Source organism: Mustela nivalis, assembly GCF_964662115.1.
Source record: "Mustela nivalis genome assembly, chromosome: 12".
In the NCBI taxonomy this organism is placed as follows: domain Eukaryota; kingdom Metazoa; phylum Chordata; class Mammalia; order Carnivora; family Mustelidae; genus Mustela; species Mustela nivalis.
Window position 1 is genome coordinate 14,786,107 of NC_139031.1, and position 19,332 is coordinate 14,805,438.

General features: G+C 46.8%; 1 protein-coding gene across 2 annotated transcripts in view; it reads left to right on the forward strand.

Annotated features, from left to right (window-relative positions):
* CREB3L2 (cAMP responsive element binding protein 3 like 2) overlaps window positions 1-19,332 on the forward strand; it is a 111,401-nt gene that overhangs the window by 77,489 nt on the left and 14,580 nt on the right. For both annotated transcript variants that reach the window (XM_082693197.1, XM_082693196.1), the window contains exons 3-8: window positions 1,669-1,844; window positions 3,385-3,472; window positions 6,997-7,181; window positions 9,150-9,296; window positions 10,327-10,385; window positions 11,636-11,704. In XM_082693197.1, coding sequence (XP_082549323.1) covers window positions 1,669-1,844; window positions 3,385-3,472; window positions 6,997-7,181; window positions 9,150-9,296; window positions 10,327-10,385; window positions 11,636-11,704 — 724 coding nt within the window. The remainder of the gene's footprint in view (window positions 1-1,668; window positions 1,845-3,384; window positions 3,473-6,996; window positions 7,182-9,149; window positions 9,297-10,326; window positions 10,386-11,635; window positions 11,705-19,332) is intronic.

The window sequence follows — 19,332 nt, forward strand, 5'->3', positions numbered from 1 at the left end:
TCCAAAAGGAAAACATCTTCTGCCCACACAAGTCTTGCCCATCTTTACTTTGCCTCAGGAAATACAGGGCTGGAATAATTAATCAAGTCAGATACAAACTCAATTTAAGGGGGCACATCATTCTCCTTTGTACATGTGCATCTAATGTTTTCTTGAGTTTCAAGAAAGTTGCTTAGGAAGCGCAATTTTAATAATTGTGAACTTTTCGTTTTTTGCTTCTGTGCCCACTCTTTTCTCATGTCTAGCAGTTCTTAAACGATTTTCACAAACCTTTCCTTAAGAAAGCTTGAGTTCCCACTGAGTCCAATTCTTGAGTGTAGAATTATTTCCTAATGGGAACAACTTTGCTCTTCTGTATAGTAATCATTCACTAACCCTGTGTGTGTGTGTGTGTGTGTGTGTGTGTTTAAACATTTTCACAAAGCAAGGAATGTGTCTTTGCTTTATTTTTGCCTCATTTTAGTAAACATGGTTTCAGGTGAGGAATGCTGACTTTGGGAATTTCTGACTTGTTTTTTCTTGTTCTGCACCTGTTTGCAATCCCCTTGTCTTGTCTTTTCTGCCCGTCTCCCTCCTTTTCCAGGGCTGTGCTTGGCTAGTGGCTCAGAAGTAATTTGGTAAGAAACAGGTGAACATGAGCTCCTAGAAGAATGCATGTTGACTGTAGAGGTGCTTCTGTCTGTTCTTGTTCCTTTGTCCTGATCTCTAGGCCTGTGATCACCATGAAAGCCAGTAGCAAGCCAAGATCCACGCTTGTCAAGATCCGGCTCTTTCCTCTAGATATTTGGTCCATTTCAGTAAAGGCAGAAGTTTGTTACAAACTCTGAAGTTTCACAGAGGGCTAAGTTTAAAGTTCTGGAGGTCTAGGTCAAGCTTAAGGCATAACTGGGATTGTAGGGAAACCAGAGGACAACAATAGGGGTGAGAAGAAAAAGAAAACAAGTAACTGTCCACTGGGAGAAGAACAGAGCCCACCTCACCATGGTCCCCAGCCCTCTCTCCTGAGACTCTGGTTACACACCATTTGTTTCTTAATTTTAAATGTACTTGTTGGGGCACCTGCATGGCTCAGTTGGTTAAGTATCCAACTCATGATTTCAGCTCGGGTCCTGGTGTCAGTGTCCTGAGATCGAGCCCCATGTCGGGCTCTGTGTTCAGCGGGAAATCTGCTTGAGAGTGTCTCTCCTCCCTCTGCCCCTCCCCTCCCCACGCTCTCTCTCGAATAAACAAATAAATAAATCTTTTAAAAATGTGCTTATTTACTTTTAGATAGATAACACAGTCACTCAATTTGAAAACCAAAAAGTACACAACATCACACATGGAGATTCTTCCTCCCGTCCTGTTTCCCGTCCACCCAGCCTCCTTCCAACCCTGACCCAGCCTCCTTCCAACCCTGACCAAGGCAGGTTTCTTTGACGTGGATCCTTGAGGTTCCCTTTAGGCGTACTTCCACGCCAACGAATGCAAGTGTAGATTCTTCCTTGGCCATTCATTTCGTTGTCCATTTATCTCCTCTCTCACATCCTCACTTTATTTCCTCGTATTCTATTCTCCGTGACCTATGGTTGGAGCTCTTTTCTGAGGAGCAGGGTCAGTGGTCACTTGTTTTACTTATGTCTGATACCCCCGACCAGATTCATACATGTGCTTGTCTTTTCCCCACAGATGAAGTAGAAAGTGAGAAATGGTACCTGTCTACAGACTTTCCATCAACCACCATCAAGACAGAGCCGATTACGGAGGAGCCGCCCCCAGGACTTGTTCCCTCCGTCACTCTGACCATCACAGCCATCTCCACCCCTTTTGAGAAGGAGGAACCCCCGCTGGAAATGAATACTGGGGTATGCTCACTTTCCTTCCCTACACACACATTGGATCAAAAGACATGGATCCTCATTCTCCAATAAAGCATTTAACCATTTTTGGAGCTAGGGGTTCTAGATGCTTCAGGTTCTAGATGTTTCGGGGGATCTAGAGGCTGCATATGTGTGTATGTATATATCAAGGCTGTGTTGATTTGGGATCGGCATTGATTATGCCACTTCCTTTAAAGGCATTGTTCAGAAAACGGGTTGCAAGTCTGCTTTCATTTTTCCGATGACTGCTGTTACAAAATTAAGATAAATAGACCAATATCCGTGGTTTAAAAAAAACAGAAAAAACAAAAAACCAAACTCCTCATGGGATCGATTTTTAGGCCAGTGGAAAGAGAGGGACTAAATGATGATGCAATCCTTGGCTTGTATGCCGGCGCTGAGGGAAGTGTTGTTTCCTGTGTTATGATTTCCTCTCCTTGTGCAATGTGGAGTTGCTCTGACCCAACTTGGGGATCTCCCACCTGCCAGCTTTTATTGTATTACACGTGGAAAACATCCTAAATTGGGCATTTCTTTCTTGTTGGATTCCATGCCCACATGCCTACCCCACCTTCTCTCCAGGTATTTCTAGTGTCCAGTGGTGGGCCATTTAAAAATGTGCTTATTTACTTTTAAATAGATAACACAGTCACTCAATTTGAAAACCAAAAAGTACACAACATCTTCTTCCAGATGTCGAAAGCCAGTCCTGAGTTTCCTAAAGTTCAAAGCCAAAGGTTTATAAACAATGGCTCCACTGATGTTAAGTCAGAACTTCTCTGAGCAAGGCATCCTATTTACCTGTGCCTTTTTAGGAAGGGGTCACACAGAAGCAGTAGAAAGCTTTCATGCACACTTGTTCTTAGCGCTCTCTACAACCCCGCTGGGAAAAGTGGGAGGCTGTGGACAGAGCCCCACTACCGCGGCGCTCTAGAATTCCTTTCTCATGGGCGGCCTGGGTCTGTTCATTGCACTGGGCTTCGAGAGCGCCTCTCAGTCTTCTCGAACCATGAGATGTCAGTCCGGTTGATTTTTTAGTGTGTAATTAAGCAAGGCCAGGGTCTTGGCCTCGCTCCACGCATAGGCCAGAGACCTTTTCTTCCTTCTGTAGCGAGTGTTCATGGTTCGACACTCTCAATCCCGAGGAAGCCTGCGGGGGATCACAGACTGTTTGGTTCAGGCAGCTCCTGCTGTAGGACAAACTATTGGAGGCCTGTGGCCCTTTTCAAAGTTGCCAGACTATTTTATGGTATTTATATTATGATAAAAACAAAAGAAAGAGAAGGCCTGGTTTTTTAACTTCGGAATCCCGAGCGCTCGGTCTGCTGAAGAGCCAGGTTAGGCGGTGAAAGAAAGTCTAAGAAGGAAGCCGCCTGCCTGGCAGAGAAAGAGCCTGCTTGCGCTCAGCCCGGAGAAGTGAGGCTGCCCAGAGAGGGAGACACATGGTTGGATGACAAGCCGCTCCCCTGGTGTCCCTCTAGGTTTGTTCCTGGTTTTTAAAAACTGTTTGAAATTCCTCCTCTAGGTTGATTCCTCGTGCCAGACCATTATACCTAAGATCAAGCTGGAGCCCCATGAAGTGGATCAGTTCCTCAACTTCTCTCCGAAAGAAGGTCCGTCTGCTCTTCCTGGCTTCCTTGGGGTCCCGGATGGCAGGGTGCGGAGAAGGGGGGTGTGGGAGAGAGTGCTGGCGTTCACATGTAGCGCAGGCATCGCCTGCTCTCTGAAATAGCTCTGCTCTCAAAACCCTTGGTTCTAAATACAAATGATGAAAGCTAAATTTTAATTTCCCCTCTGTGTCACATGGTTAAATCTTTTATTTAAATATTTGTATATGCTTAAGGCTTTTATGCTAAGTCTTGTATTTTACTTTTACTCCTAGCAGAGGTGTTTTTTCCCCAAACTTTTATGGTCAGCTATGACTTGGATGCTGGTGAACAAGGCAAGTGTTGCCTTTCTGGGTGTGAATGTATGAATCAAGCCCCATTCTCTGTTCTGCGGGCCTGCGCAGTAGAGGCCAATAGACAAATAGCCACAAAGGCACCTGGCCTGTTTAAAGCAACTCAGTTTTAAACCCTTTGTCAAGTGAATCCATGATTTGATCATTCACTGTTCTTAAATGCTGGCTTTGGAGGACAGTAGTTACAAGGAGCCTCTTTCCTAGTTACAAATTAGTTCATGCATTCCAATGTCGTATTCTAAGGTGTCATACTTTTCACTTTTTCTTTCTTTGCATCAGTTTCTTTCTGACTTCTCCCTCTTGTTCTCAGATGAAGCCCATACTGGGGAATCCTGAACACTGACCACCCCCCCCACCCCCCGCCAACAAGTGTCATAAAGTCTAAGGAAGCTTTTTTGGCCTTTTTAAAAATGGAGATACCCCTGCGTGGGCCCTGTGCTTTAAATTTTGTGCCTCCAGACCTACCGTCATCTTTTTATTGATGTCTTCTGGATGAGATTAGGACAATTTGTTAGTGTGGTCGACAAACAAGAAAGTCATGTTTGCGTTTGTCATAGAAAATGTGTGGGTGTTACAAATGAGCAGTTCTCCTGAAAGCATAACGCCCTTCATTCTGCTAGGAACTCGGGATTTTATCTGTGACAGTTTAATCAGGGCTGGTATTTGCCTTTGTTATCAGTAAGAAACGATTACATTTTTGAAATTAACAATATCGACTGGAACCCATTTAGAAACGATATATCTTTCCACGGAGTGTTCTCTATTAGTGCTTTCCACTTACTTAACTGTTCTAAAGTAATTCCTTTCTTTTTCATGAAGACTATTCAATACATCTTGCTCTTTTAGTTTATGTTGCCATATGCTTCAGAAAGTGTCCTAACTGTAACAATGATGGTTCAGGCTTCAGACTCAGGGATCACTAGAGAAGAAACATGTCAAGAGTAAAGTAAGTGGCGGGCAGTCCTTCCTCATTATCCTAGATAAACAGAGAGGAGGAAATTCAATATCTTAGAAGCAGTGGAGCTTCTAGGCAAAGTGGCTTGCTGTCCCCAGACCTTTCAAGTAATCTGAGACTGGTATTTCAAGTGATATTTAGAAATCTGATACCGAGGCACCTAGAGCCAGGTCAGAAGCTCTTAATAAGCAGGAACAAGGAAATTTGAGTTTCTCTCACTTTTTCTGATGTGCCAGTTCTGTTTTTTTGTAGAGCACCTTCTGCTTGGAAAAGAAAAAAATATTAAAATAATTTGGACTATGCTAAGGGAGAGGGGCAAGTAAGCTCTAGGTGCAGTTGGCTAGTTCTAAATGTAACAGCACGGTGTGGCAGACAGCAGGAGCCCCTGATAGGTTTTGCTCTTGGGTTTTGTGGTGGTGGTGGTGGCGGTAGTGGTTTTTCCCACCATTGTTAAAAGATAAACTGAGGCATATTAACATTTTTAGGAGTTTATTGGAGAAAAAGTGTGTTCAAATTGGCAGCGCCAAACCACAAGGTGTTGGGAGTCTTCCACCATTGGGCACTCAGGAGAGACTTTGATACTTTGTTGGAAGCAAAGTCAGGAGATCCTTGAGTGGCTGTTGTTTAAAGCCTAGTTGGTTCTCTATGACTGGTTGCCCTTGGGTTTCAATTTGGTAACCTTGATGTGTCTACAGGCATCGATCTTGGTTTGTTCACATAGACCACAGCATGAAAGACACCTCGGTCCAATGGCCTCTTTGTTGAAGCCATTGGACACCTTGGTTGACACTCTCAGGACTCTGTTCTGGGCAGGGGTGGGGCGGGGTGGGGGGAAGCATATTTAAGGCCCCTGGAACCATTGGCAGCGATGTTGGCATTAGAGATGCAAGGATTATTTTAGAATATTCCTTGGCTTTCGAAGTGCCCGCAGACTGTACAAAGCCCAGGGGGCTCTTTGGCAAGACTTTGTCAGAGAAAAGGGGAAGGATCTAGTGAAGGTACTATGTTAGAAAAAGACGAAGAGAGGAAGGCGCAGAGAAAGAGCTGTGTGCTGTGAACAGCAGGGAGGGCGGCACAGGACTGGCTCTGGGTGGGATCTGGTGGGTCACTTGTGTCTCAGAAGGCCCTTCCCACCTCAGGTGGTCTCTGGTTACAGGAGAGAAGAGGAGGCTGAAGCCTTTCCGTGACCCCAAGCTCTCCTCCGGCCGAGCTGCCCCTTTGGTACTAAAGGGCTCAGTTGTCTTGGGGGCCCCGAAGCAGTGTGGGGTGAAAAGCTTACCCAAGGTTATGCCCCTTGGCTCAGAACCAGTGGCTGCCTCTCAAGGTGCTTCAGCTTAGCAGGAATAGAAAGGAGACCAGAAAAAGGAGAGCTCTTTTGTCCATAAGTCTGACCTCAGAGTGGATTGTGCCTTCTGGAGCCCATCCCCGCTGCCCTGGAGATGTGTGACTGATGACACCGACTGTGGCTCACACGTTCCAGCAGACAGCCTGTCTGTGACTCCCTGAGGGGAGGCGAAGGGACTGTGGAGCAGCAAGGCTCCCCCAGCACGCACGCGCGTGCACACACAGACACACACACACAGACACCCAGACACACACGCGCCGCTTTTCCAGTGCCTCCCTACCTAGCTACAGATGGATTTAGGATTTTCTGAAGGAAGAATGTCAGGCGTCTTGCCTGGGGGCCCTGCCATGCACATTCCTTCAGAAACAAATGAGCTTTTCTCAAAGCAGCCTTTGGGAAGGCTCTCGGGCTCCAGGTTTTGCTAATTTTTTTTTTTTTTTTTTTTTAAGCACCTGATCCATTAACGTGGTTCACAAGTCAAAGGATATAAATGATAAGAAGCAAATACAGTGAGAAGTTATGCACCCTGCCACGGTTTACCCTAATTTTCCCCAGCCCCCAAGAGGTCGTAATTTTATTGATTTCTTATGTATTTCCCATGTTTCTTTATGCAGAGACGAACAAATAGGAGTCTGTATTCACCTGCTTGCCTCTTTCATACAAAAGGAGGACTCCTTTATATACCGTTCTGCACCTTGATGTTACCCCCTCCCCCCTAACAAAATACACTGGAGATCTTCCCTATCCGCACACGCAGCACCTCCGTCCCTTTGTTCAGCTGACCCGCGTTGGGCTGTGTGGACGTGCAGCCGATTGACCACCTCCGGGTCCTGCTTCGTTGCTGTCTGATGGATGAAACCCGCTTTCTTTCCCTCAGCCTCCGTGGAGCACCTGCACTTACCCCCCACCCCTCCCAGCAGCCACAGCAGCGACTCGGAGGGCAGCCTGAGCCCCAACCCCCGCCTGCACCCCTTCGGCCTGCCGCAGACCCACAGCCCTGCCAGAGCCGTGGCGCGGGCCCCCTCGGCCCTGTCCAGCTCCCCTCTCCTCACGGCCCCTCACGTGAGTATTTCGCCGGGAGCCCTTACCCTTTGGTCCCTTGGAGCTTCGCTGGGAGTGGGTGTCCTTCAAGGCTACTTGACACTTGTTCTTGTAAGGAACTCTTAGGTTTAGTTGCTAAAGCAGGGTGATAGCCACCTTGAAGAACACTTTTTAAGACCTGCCTATTGATCTCGCCATGCTAACACCATCCTCTGCCCTTTCCCGGTGCACGTGCCCGTTACCGCTTGTTTGTTTCATTGGACGCAGCCAGAGCAGAAGGGGTCACACTGTTGTGTTGTCTTCCTCCTCAAAATCACATCCCAGATACTTACCATCACTTTTGGTAATCCTGTGGCCTATGATAGGAAATAACTTGTTTTTCAAATAAGCAGTCTTTGATGAACCTAAAACTTTGTCCGAGATGAAATGTTTTGTTGCTGAAAGCTCAAAAGTATAGTTTAACCCTTTTTTTGCCTGTGGTACGACTCCCAACCCAGAGACTTGTGTTCGAAAGCACGAGTCATCATTCATCCCTAATGTGTATAAGGGCACCTTGTCCCCAATAAAAATAGAGACAGAGAATTAACATTTTACTATTCTGAAGAATTCATTGATTTCTATGAAATCTGAAGAATGATAAAATTATTATCAACCGTATTGAATTTATATCACATAGAGAACATTTGAATGAGATGAGATATTTAAAAATTTTGTAAGAATCATCTCTCAGTTAATATAATTTTGACGGTGTAAAGTCAGTGTGCCCCACGGAGTTCTGGATCTGTGGCCATGTTAGGAAGTCCTCCGGGTGTCACACCCCTACACTGTCTTGTTTGCGCTTCTTAATTAGCTCTTGGTATCAAACCCCAGTACTTCTACTATATACTGGGCACCTTGACCTTTTGCTGTTTCAACAACTTCCTATCCATTCTAGACAGGACAGCATCTTCAAGTGCTTTTCAGAATACTGCCTTTTGCTTGGAATGCCCTCCTCTCTCTGTGTAAATCATCCCCTTCTTTTTAACCCAATGTCAGTCTCCTCTCCTACCCTTAAGCCTTTCCTTATCACACACACGCATGTGTCTCTATCCCCAGATTCTGAATGCACCTTGAGTTGTATTACAGCATTCCGTGTGTATTAATTCAGTCTCAGTCTTGATCACAAGCTATGTTTTGAGAGATGCCTTTTCTTTGGAGTGTTCCATGACCTTGAATATGGGGCTCAGATGTTGTTGGCGCCCAGCTTCATCATTCTATGATGGGCTAAATGAGATGAACTATTGTCCCGGGTCTTCACTGCTGATGGACAATCTGGGACTGTCCGAAGCCAGAGACTTCCATGAGATGTGCCTGCAGGTGGATTTCTGGGAGCCCTGGCCCCTTAGCTTTTAGTGGGGGACAAGAAGTGACCCCTGGTATGTGGAAAGCATCTTGCAAAACTGTGTTTTCAGGAGAACAAGGACACTCTTTCACCAAGAGCTCCAAGTGAATCCCCCATCACTCCCAGGCCATGAAATCTCGAGATGTGGGAAATGAATCCTGTAATGTTTCACCCACTGGGGTACCTTCTGGGAATTGATGGGTGGAGGTTTCTTCACCCTTTCCCTTGAATGATAATTCTTGGTTGTGTTCTCCATCTTTGCTTCCACTTCAGACTACTCATCTCTCACCTGAAGCATATGAGCACCCTTTCCTCTCAGAATTTTGCAAGTTTCTTTTTTTTAAGATTTTATTGATTTATTTGACACGAGAGAGAGAGAGAGATCACAAGTAGGCAGAGAGGCAGGCAGAGAGAGAGGAGGAAGCAGGCTCCCTGATGACCAGAGAGCCCAATGCAGGGCTGGATCCCAGGACCCTGGGATCATGACCTGAGCTGAAGGCAGAGGCTTAACCCACTGAGCCACCCAGGCACCCCTGAATTGTGCATGTTTCTTGAGTGTTGCCCCCTTGTTCCGCTTTGACCCTTTTTCTGCCCCTTAATCTGCACAGAAACTGCAAGGGTCAGGTCCACTGGTCCTGACAGAAGAGGAGAAGAGGACCCTGATCGCCGAGGGCTATCCCATCCCCACCAAATTGCCTCTAACAAAATCAGAGGAGAAGGCTTTGAAGAAGATTCGGAGGAAAATCAAGAACAAGGTGAGCCCTTTAAATCGAGGTGCTTTTATGATCAGAGACCATGACAAGAATTAAGCCTGGGTACCCCCAATCCCCCTCTTCCCAGTGGCCAACACTGGCCCATCTCATGGAGGGAGGACAAGGGGGACAAGGCTCAGTCTTGCCCTTCCCCTCAGTGGGGAGCAGGAACACAGTCCCCACTGACCCCTGTGTTCCTCCAGTCCCTCCACCCATCCTCTGTGTCAGTGGATCCCAAATTGGGTGTGCCTATTCCTTGGTGCCCATGGGGATCCACTCCGGGCTAAGAGGAAAACATTAGAACTCCCATTAATATTTTTTACATCAGCCTTTTCAGTTTCTGTTTTATGATGTACGTAGTATTTCCTTCTCGTGGGCATGTGTATAATTTATAAATAAACTAATATAAATGCATTATGGGTGTTTAAATTTTTTTTACTAGGTTTTTGATTAAAAAAATAAAATCCTGTAATCTGCCATCCTATGCCTGGATTTAGTAGTCTCCTAGCCCTAGGTCCCTACAGAGCAAATCAGGACTGGTGAGTTCAGGGGGCATGGCTAGGGTACAGATAGGCCAGAAGGCAAGAGACAGAGAAAGAAAGAAAAAGAGAGTTCAGTTACCACTCTTCGTCCCTGTGCAGAACCAGGAAGGGGGTTATGTCTGATCAAGTCCAACTGCCTTGGTGTACATGTTCTAGTTGAGCCAACTGAGGCCCATGGAGTTGAAGTCATTTACTGAAGATGACATAGATGGTTTGTGACCCACATGTTCTGTTCTGACTCAGGCCTGCCAGGCTTCCCATGAGGGGCCCACTTTGGTGGGAACTAGTGACCACACAGGCTGGTTGAAACCAGGGAGGTCAGAAGAGATGAGTCACAGATGAGCCAGCAGGTTATCTCAATGAAGAACGGCCACAGAAATGAGCAGGACTCTGGGGATTTCTGTGCGGAACAGACTCCTCTCTTCCATTTACACACAACTGACTTCCGGAGCCGCAGGAAGTTAATCCTTTCTTCTCCCCTTCTGTGTCAGATTTCTGCCCAGGAAAGTAGGAGAAAGAAGAAAGAATACATGGACAGCTTGGAGAAAAAGTAAGCCTCCTGCCGAAACTGGGTGTGTTACTGGGTGATCTGCCTAGGAAAATGGGAGTGTGCCAAGCTTCTGTTTTCAGGGAAAGTGGATAAAGTTCATTCTGGCCACCATCAAAGCCGGTTGGCCCATCCCCTAGGTCTTGTCTGCCACCTAGTGGATTTGAGAGGGGGAGGCTTTACAAGGACGGCCTTAAGTTAAAAAATGCACTCAATCTTAGCAGGCGTTGGTACCACAGCATTTCTAACCAGAGTAAATCCTCGAAGGCTTCCTTGCAAACAAGTGCAAATATTAACACTCATTCCCGTTCCTGGAACTCTCCTCAGAGGAGAGGCACTGTTTCCGCCCAAAGGAGCGGTGCTAATTCATCCCTCACGCCCCAGAGAAGGCGCGTGGGCCATGCAGCCAGTGCCACCGGCGTTCCTTACTTTCCGTCCACTGTCATTCATGCTTCGAGCTAGCTCCTACCCACAAAAACACTCGAAGGCACCGTTTGTTCTTCTGAGTAGTCCAGAATATCAGGAGGGCTGTCGAGAAACATGAATGAGATGCAATTTTGTATTAGCCTTAGAAATACAGTTCTCCACTTGACCAACAAATATGGTCTAAGATGGAAATGAGGCCCCTGACCCGGAAATGAGGCCCCCGACTCGGAAGTGAATCTTCCTGTGTGTCTGGGGAGAAGAGCAGATCCTGGCTGGTTCTTGACATTCCTACTGGAAGTTAGTGTCTCTACATTCCTAGGTTAGGTGTTGGAGCATGAAGTAGTCCCATGATGTTCCATTATTTTCTGTAGGCTTCAGGGTCAAGATGGTCTTTAATGCCTCTGGGAGGCATGTTCCTGCAGCTGGATTCCTTGTCTTGAGGCGTTGCGTTTTTCTCCAACCCCCTTGTCTATCCCTATCAGTCCTTCTGGCCAAGACTACAGCCAGCAGCATCCAGGCTCCTGTAGATGAGGGAGATGAGTGATGGACATTGAGAGCAATAGGGACGAAAAAATGAAATCGAGGTTAGAGCACCCTAGGACTTTACAGTTTGTACCATCCTTATTCATTTTCTTGTTCTGAGGCACGTGTTACTCATCTCTCTCTCTCTTTTTCTTTTGTCTTCTTACCTTTCTTCCCAACTGAGGTTGGCTAGGCTCTCTCCCTCACTTCCCTAGAGTAGCTGAAGCCCAGTCCTCCTTCTCCAAACCCTACCTGCATTTGCTTAACTGGTACAACTAATTGTCTTCTCTCTTGCTCCTCTGTAGGGTGGAGTCTTGTTCAACTGAGAACTTGGAGCTTCGGAAGAAGGTAGAGGTTCTGGAGAACACCAATAGGTGAGTGTCGCTAGCGTGAAGAGCTGTTGAAACTGCCTAATGGAAAGGGGGGGGCAGATCCAGGACTAGAGTAGGAGGAAGGTATGAAGGCACTCGGGATGGCCATATTCCACACATGCACACTTGTATACACACACACACACACACACACTCTTTACTTTTCCTAAAATACATGGCAGGAAGCTTGGAGGAGAATAAGGACGGTAAGTTTGTTTCTCCTGAAAAAGACATTCAGCTTTAGAGGTGGACGGGAGGGACTGGCCTCTTCATTGTCACCCAATCTTAGTAACAGATGGTGTTTACTCGTGAAAGGAAAAGAGGACACCAGGTTTGTTTTAAGTTCCAGTGTATAAAAATTAATGACATTTCAAACCCATTTAAAAAAAACATCTGTAGGACAGAGTGAGTTAACAGGCTCTTCTAGCCCTTTCTTGTCAGGTGTTGTTTTTAGCGCATCACAGATGTCAACTCCTTAACCTTCCAGCAACCCTATGAGGTGGTCCTATTAATATCCCCATTATATAGAGGAGATCACTGAGACTCAGACAGTTAGGTGATATGCCCAAAGTCACACAGAAAATAGTGGAGTTGCATTTGAATGCAGGCAACTTGGCTCTGGAGCCTAAATGTAGGAGAAGTGTATTGAGTGCTGTCCTAGGTCATATGCAAGAGAAACGGGTTGAGGTATGGGATTAAGAAAAAGGGGTTAAGGTATAGGGTTAAGAGTTGGGGAGTTTAATCTAGAATGTGTGTATGTGTACGCAGTGCCTACTACACTTTAAAAATTAAAATATTTGTTAGGGGATCCTGTTGCCTTTAGTTGTTACAGATCTGACAATGCAAGCCGAGAAAAATAGCCTTTTAGGTAAGAAGAATATTACTTAATCATTTCAAGGCTTAGCATTAATGCCTAATAATGATTTTGCAATCGTTAAGGGATCGGGTTAAATCTATTTGCCTGTCATTTGATAACACTAAATTTGGCTCAGGTCTTCATGGTGCGATGCTTAGGCAGCAGGCTGTTCTACTCCTAAGCTTAAACTACCATCAGTGGGAACATCGGACATTGTCACCCACTGGACTTCCCTCTGCGTTTCTGGGAACGTCTGTGCTCAAACAGCAGGTCGAGGGCAGTTGCCTCAGGTGCTCCACAGAGGATGGCAGAAGTAAATAAACACCCCCGGCTCCAGGTGCTCTCGCCTTGATCCCCTGTGGCAAAGGGCTTTAGGGCTCTGTTTTCATGGTTCCCTGTGGTCAAGTAGTCTCCTGAGGCTTTGCCCCTTCTTACCTCCAACTTCACTCCTGCCGTAGTAGATCTCCGGGCCCTGAACCCCTACCAGAGTCTGTGTCCACCTGTTAGCGTCCTGAACGCCCGTCCTAGCACTTACAATGCTCCATGTTCACGAGTGGGACAAATTCACATTATGAACTGGTGAAAGAGGAAGAAGAATGTATCCAAGATAATCCTGGAGTTTGATCCAGGTTCGTCCTTGTCGAAGGGCTCCAGGTGCCAGGTCTTCTCGCAGCCACACGGGGGCAGCAGAGGTGCAGTACGGGCTCAGCTTTGGGGAGCGGGGTGCTTGGGATGAGAAGTGCTCTGCTGCCCGCTTCTCCTAGAAAGGGCCTCTCCTCCCCTCTCCCGGATGACCTTACTGTATCGTATTTTTTTAAAAAAAGATTTTATTTATTAATTGGAGAGAGAGAGAGCGCGTACTCGGGCAGGGAGGGAGGGAGTGGGAGAAGCTGATTCCGCTGAGAAGGGAGCTATACCTGGGGCTGGATCCCAGGACCCTGAGATCACCATCTGGGCCAAAGGTAGATGCTTAAAAGAAGCTACCCAGACACCCCCATATTTTTTAAACTTAAAAAGACAGCCCAGTGGGGCGCCTAGGTGGCTCAGTGGTTTGAGCCTCTGCCTTCAGCTCAGATCATGATCTCAGAGTCCTGGGATCGAGCCCCACATCAGGCTCTCTGCTCGTCAGGGAGCCTGCTTCTTCCTCTCTCCCTGCCTGCCTCTCTGCCTACTTGTGATCTCTGTCTGTCAAATAAATAAATAAAATCTTAAAAAAAAAAAAAAAAAAAAAAGACAACCCAAGTGCTTGGGCGGCTTTTTCCGTTGAATGTCTGCCTTGAGGCTTGGGTCCTGCTCCCCGGGTTCTGGGATCAAATGCGGCGTAGGGCTCCCCGCTCAATGGGGACTCTGCTTCTCCCTCTGCACACCCCCCACCACTTGTGCACACGCGCTCTCTCTCTCTCTCTCTGTATCTCAAAAAATAAACAACTTACACATGTAATATATTCCTCATCACAGAAAAAAATCAGAAACTACAGTTCAAAAAGAAAAAATTAAAATCTTTTCACCCAGAGATATTTATATTTTGTAATATTTTATACGTGCCTATTTATACATATACACATCCTCTTTCATTAAGAGCTTTTCCCATTTAACAGAACACAGTGGGCATATTTTCATATCAGTGTATTTCCTCAGAGTCCTTATTTCTGTCAGAAGCTGATAAAGAGCTATCGTGTGAGGAACACTGACATAAGGTACATCTGATTCTGTGTAACACAATCTGTGTTTTGCCAATTACTTTTATCTTTTTAAATAATGACCATGGCGATTTCAATAATATTAGTTATTCTGGAACAGGAGTTACGGGAACATATGGTATATTTGAGCGTGGGGTCAGCCTATCTCATGTTCTTCCCTGTGACTCAATGATGAGTTTCCTCTCTTGTTCTTCATGGACTGTGTGGAAATTCTTCCCAGCATTTAGCCTGTTGGAACCCCCACTGAAGAAACAACGTGCCCCAGGCCTGCTCTGTCTCTTGGCGGCCCTGTATTCTCTGCCTTCAAAACTCAACCTTGCGGGCAGACAACCCTTCTTTTGTGGCTGACAGTTGACTGACCTGTAGTCTTCCCACAGATAATCTTATCAGGGGACTCCGGGGGTTATAATTTCTAAGTAATTTTTAATGTGTTTTAGCCTGAGAGGTCAAGACATGAGCGCAGGGCTGTTCTCATTGAGACAAGGAAAGTGGGTCTGCATCCCTTTGGCGTCTTGCCCTCCTCAAGGGCCTCGCCTTGCTCTGAGGACACGGCACTAACCACAGTGACTCTGTTGTAACCTTGGCAGCCTCTTGCCATCCACCTGTCCCGAAGAGGTGGTGGTTTGGGCATGTGGCAAGGGAGACTTTTGGTCCCTTTGCTCACACAACACTGCGTCAGTGACACGGTGTTTGAACTAAGTACAGGGCTGGGCCTAATGAACACACACCTGTGTTTGTGTTCCTGGCCCTGTTTCTTGGATTATCATCCTTTGGAGGTAGCTGGATAGACACAGAAGAGCCAGGCATGAACTGGATCCCACATCTCTGGAGTGGGCTGGGGGATCGCGGGCGCCATGATGTCATGGGACCTGACATGGTGGGGAAAGTGAGTGGCTATTTCCTTGTTGACCACATTAAAGGAAGATGATTTTTTCATTTTCCCACTTCCGTGTTACACCCCAAGAGGGACTTTTCCATCTCTCTGGATAAAAATGAGCGCTCCAATTCAGAGTCAATCCTGAATCTTTTGGTTAATGCTGGACTTAGCAATGGCCACCTGGTAGAGCGCATTGTTGGTTTCTAGGTGTAAAGACCCTTTTCTCTGAGCTCAGGAAGTTGGAAGGGGATGAGGACGGGAGAGAAAATGAAGAAATGCTCTTAACACTTCTGCAGCCTTACCCGGAGCCTCTCGGAGCAGAGCCAAGCCGTGCGAAAGCACCTTCACACTTGCACTGCTGAGGCGAGCCACTAATTGCGTGCCATCAGGAGATGTGTGAGATGAGAGAGAGATAGCTTCCCAGGGGGCCTGTCTTCCTGCACTCAATCAGGAAATACATTTTCACTTACAAGGTCCGGGTGAGGCCCGCGTATGTGTGTGTGTGTGTGTGTGTGTGTGTGTGTGTGTGTGTGGCTGCTGGACAATCATGCTGGCTTTCCCATGCCCATCCCTCACCCCTCTAAGCTGCAGGTCCTCTGGACGGCCCTACCCTCGTCCCATTCCAGAGGACTCCTGTGCAGGTGACCCACACCGCTCAGCCCAGCAGTTTCCCATGTCGGTGGTTCTGTTGGCCCTCTGGTTCCATATTGGGTCCCTTGCCTCTGTCAGGCTGTGAGCCACAGGCCCTCTCCTCCTGCCCCGATGTGTGGAGCCATGCGTGGGAGCTTAGGCCTGAATTCCACGTTAGCACAGACTACCTAATTTGACTTCAGTTTTTGGAGGGGGACCTGAGGCACCGTGAGGTTCAGGTCATCCAAATGTCTAGAGGTAGAACGGTAGACCTCAGCCACTCAAGTTTTAAATTGATACAGATCTTCATTTTTCTTCTGCTGTGCCCCTTTCTCTTTCAAGGACCACTGCCTTCGCCCAGCACAGGGCTAACTTAAACCCGAATAGGAGGGCCTTGCTTTGGACTTGTGTTTTCGGGGACCCTGCTCTGGCTCACCTCTAGCCACACAGCCGTCCATGGGAAGACAGTCAGCAGGCCCAAGGCAATGTTTGCATGTGGAGTTCTTATTCTACCCCCTCAGTCCTCACCCTGGTAACCTGAGACTCTGGAATTCCCTGCCCCAGGAGCCTTGGGTCATCTCCAGGGCCTGCGTGGGTCTCTACCCCAAGTTCTCTTCTCCGAAGGGTAGACCAAGCCACCAGGGGCCATCCCCGAAGCTGGTGCATCAGGAGTTTGAACCCGGCTGCTGTGTGCCTGGAGTCCTGCATGGGGTTCATGTCCTCTCAGCTCTAACCCTCTCTGTCTACCTCCACTTGTCTTGTTCTTGGAATCTACACATGGTTCCTGATACAGCTCTTTCCAACTATGTGCACTGGGCTTTCGCCGTATTCCACCTCTCCTCATTTTTCTACTTGGCCCCTATGCCTGTGCCCATTTGCATGACGCACTGTCACCCTCTTCCCCAGGCTCCCCTGTTCTCTGTAGATTGACCGTCACTGCCAGTTCCCCCTGCTGCCCTACTCGGGGAGGCCACTGGAGTACTGATGAATGATGTGACTTACCACTCAACAGACCTTCACCTTGCTTTAATTCACTTTCATTTCTCTGGTATCTGTGACTTCTGGTTGTGGGAAGAGTATAAGCTTTCTAATATTTCAAACCTCCCTTTGGGTACCAGACAGAGTTCCCCAGAGAGACTGGAAGGCATGTCAGTATAAGTCTGTGGCAAAGTCAGCCATTCCACAGCCCCAGAGAACATTCTAGAGCTCTCTTGTTCCTGGTCCTGCACAAGTAGGTAATGGAATATCTCACAAGTATCCTTTGGTTCCAGCACAGCAAACCCTTTGTGATACAGCGATTACACAGAAAGAGAAAGGAAAAAATGCTTCCTTGTTTTTTTTTCCTATTGAGGCCAAAGCCCCATGAACAGCCCTCAAAGCTTAAGTAAAAGATCATACGTAAATATTATGCAAAGGTTAGGGTTTTAGCGCCCTGTGACTGTTATTTATTTGCATATGTCACGCTTCAGTATTTAGAAGTCTTGGAGATGGTTCGTGAGTCTTCTTACATCTCGTTATGCAGCGTGTGGAACTTTAAATCATGGTCCACTGTACCCCAGCTTCTCGCCGTCTCCACCCCAGGACTTGGAAGTAGATGGCTTAGCTTTTGAACACCCTCCTCCTAACCCTCAGAAATTCTGAGACAATTACTCTAAAAGACCAGGGTGGGCATGGGGTTGGGGAAGGATTCAGGTGGGATTTTTTTTTGTTTGTTTGTTTCAGAAGGACACAGGTGCTTGGCTCTTCTGTCATAAAGCAACCTGATATGCAGCCATATATAATTATTGTGCTTGGGTGCACCAGCTGAGTGGCACTTAGACTTTTCAGTAGTAATCCTTTTGCATTTTCTGTAGCGACCCAGGCATCCCATGGGAACCTCTACCCCACACGCATAACTTCACAACTGGATGCTTATTTACGATGCGTCAGCCCCCAATCCCGTGTGTTCCAGCTGGTTGTTTCATTAAAAAAATTCACAATTTGGGGCACCTGGGTGGCTCAGTGGGTTAAAGCCTCTGCCTTTGGCTCAGGTCATGATCTCAGAGTCCCGGGATCGAGCCCCGCACCAGGCTCTCTGCTCAGTAGGGAGCCTGCTTCCTCCTCTCACTCTCTGTCTGCCTCTCTGCCTACTTGTGATCTCTCTCTCTCCATCAAATAAATAAATAAAATCTTAAAAAAAAAAATTCACCACTGACAACCCAAGTGTTTCCACAACCCACTAATGGTTCATGATGGCGAATTTGGAAAACAACACTGCTCTGATAGTTCTGGAAGGAGGGAAAAAAATTTCCCACATCTCTGTAGGAGGCTGACTTTTCCAGAGAATGGTTCCTGTGCCTACACTCACGGGTGTGTTAGAAGATGTGTTGGAAAATACATCTATCGAGAGTTCCTGGCATAGCAAGTTATCAGGAACCCCCAGTTTACTCTTTTTCCCTGGTTCTGATTTGTTACTCTGGTGGGCAGTCAGGTAGCTGAATGTTTCAAGTACAAAAGGCAGTAATAACTATATGACCATTTCCTCTCTCTCTCTCTCTCTCTCTCTCTCTCTCTCGTCCTCTCTGTGTCTCATAAATAAAGGAAACATTTTTAACATTTTAACATAATTTTTATGTTTAACATTTTAAACATAATTTAGAATACTAGATTAAGTGAAAGACAAAACCACGAGGCTGTTGATATATTCCCAGTTGTAATAAGAGTATGTCTCGCCCTCCTGGCGACTTCTGAACGCTTTGTCCGATTTCCCTTCATCCTCCTCCCAAGATACAGGGGGACGATATATTTTGGGTGAGGCCGGCTGCTGCCTCGGACTGCTCTTTTACAAGGAGCTGCGTGAGGACAGTCACTAAGTTTATTTTTACATCTCATCACAGGACAAAATCCGCATTTTCAATCAAGAGTTGGACACTCCAATTTAACAAGTTGTGAAAAAATCTCTTGGCCCAGATAAATGTTTGCTACGAGTACTCCTTTCTCTAAATTGAGACCTTGCTCCCGGAAGCCCAAGAATTCATTAAGCCATAATTAGCCATGGTCACTGATGATTTAAAATACAGTAATAAAGAAAAAGTTTATTCTGGGCTGTGCATGCACTGTTGGGTCTGTCCTATGGTTGGGTTTTTATAGCTTTAGTTTTAAAAATAATTCTTCCATTTCCCCTGATGGCTGCCTTTCCTTCAGCCAGCCCTTCGTGCAAGCAGGGTGACGGCCGTCATCCACACTCCCGATGTCACAGGCCATGGCATCTGTCCCAGGGGCATCAGGAAGAATCCCACATCATCTCAGATCCGTGCTTCAGTTAGGAGGCCCCAAGCTTCCCTATAAAGGGCTGGCTGCTTCTGTCACCCATGGAAAGGGGTAGCAGGCACTCTGGAAGGGTGTCTTTGCTTCAAGAAACCAAGAGTACTCCAGGAAGGGGAATTCTCTCCTTCTTTTATTAGCTGAGGAGGTCAAAGGGATTCACTTTGACTGGCTACCTAAAATCAGGACTGAGATAACTTGATTAAAACTATGCAGTAGTGGTACCAAGATCTAAACTCAGCCAATCCTCTGTTCCAGTGCAGAT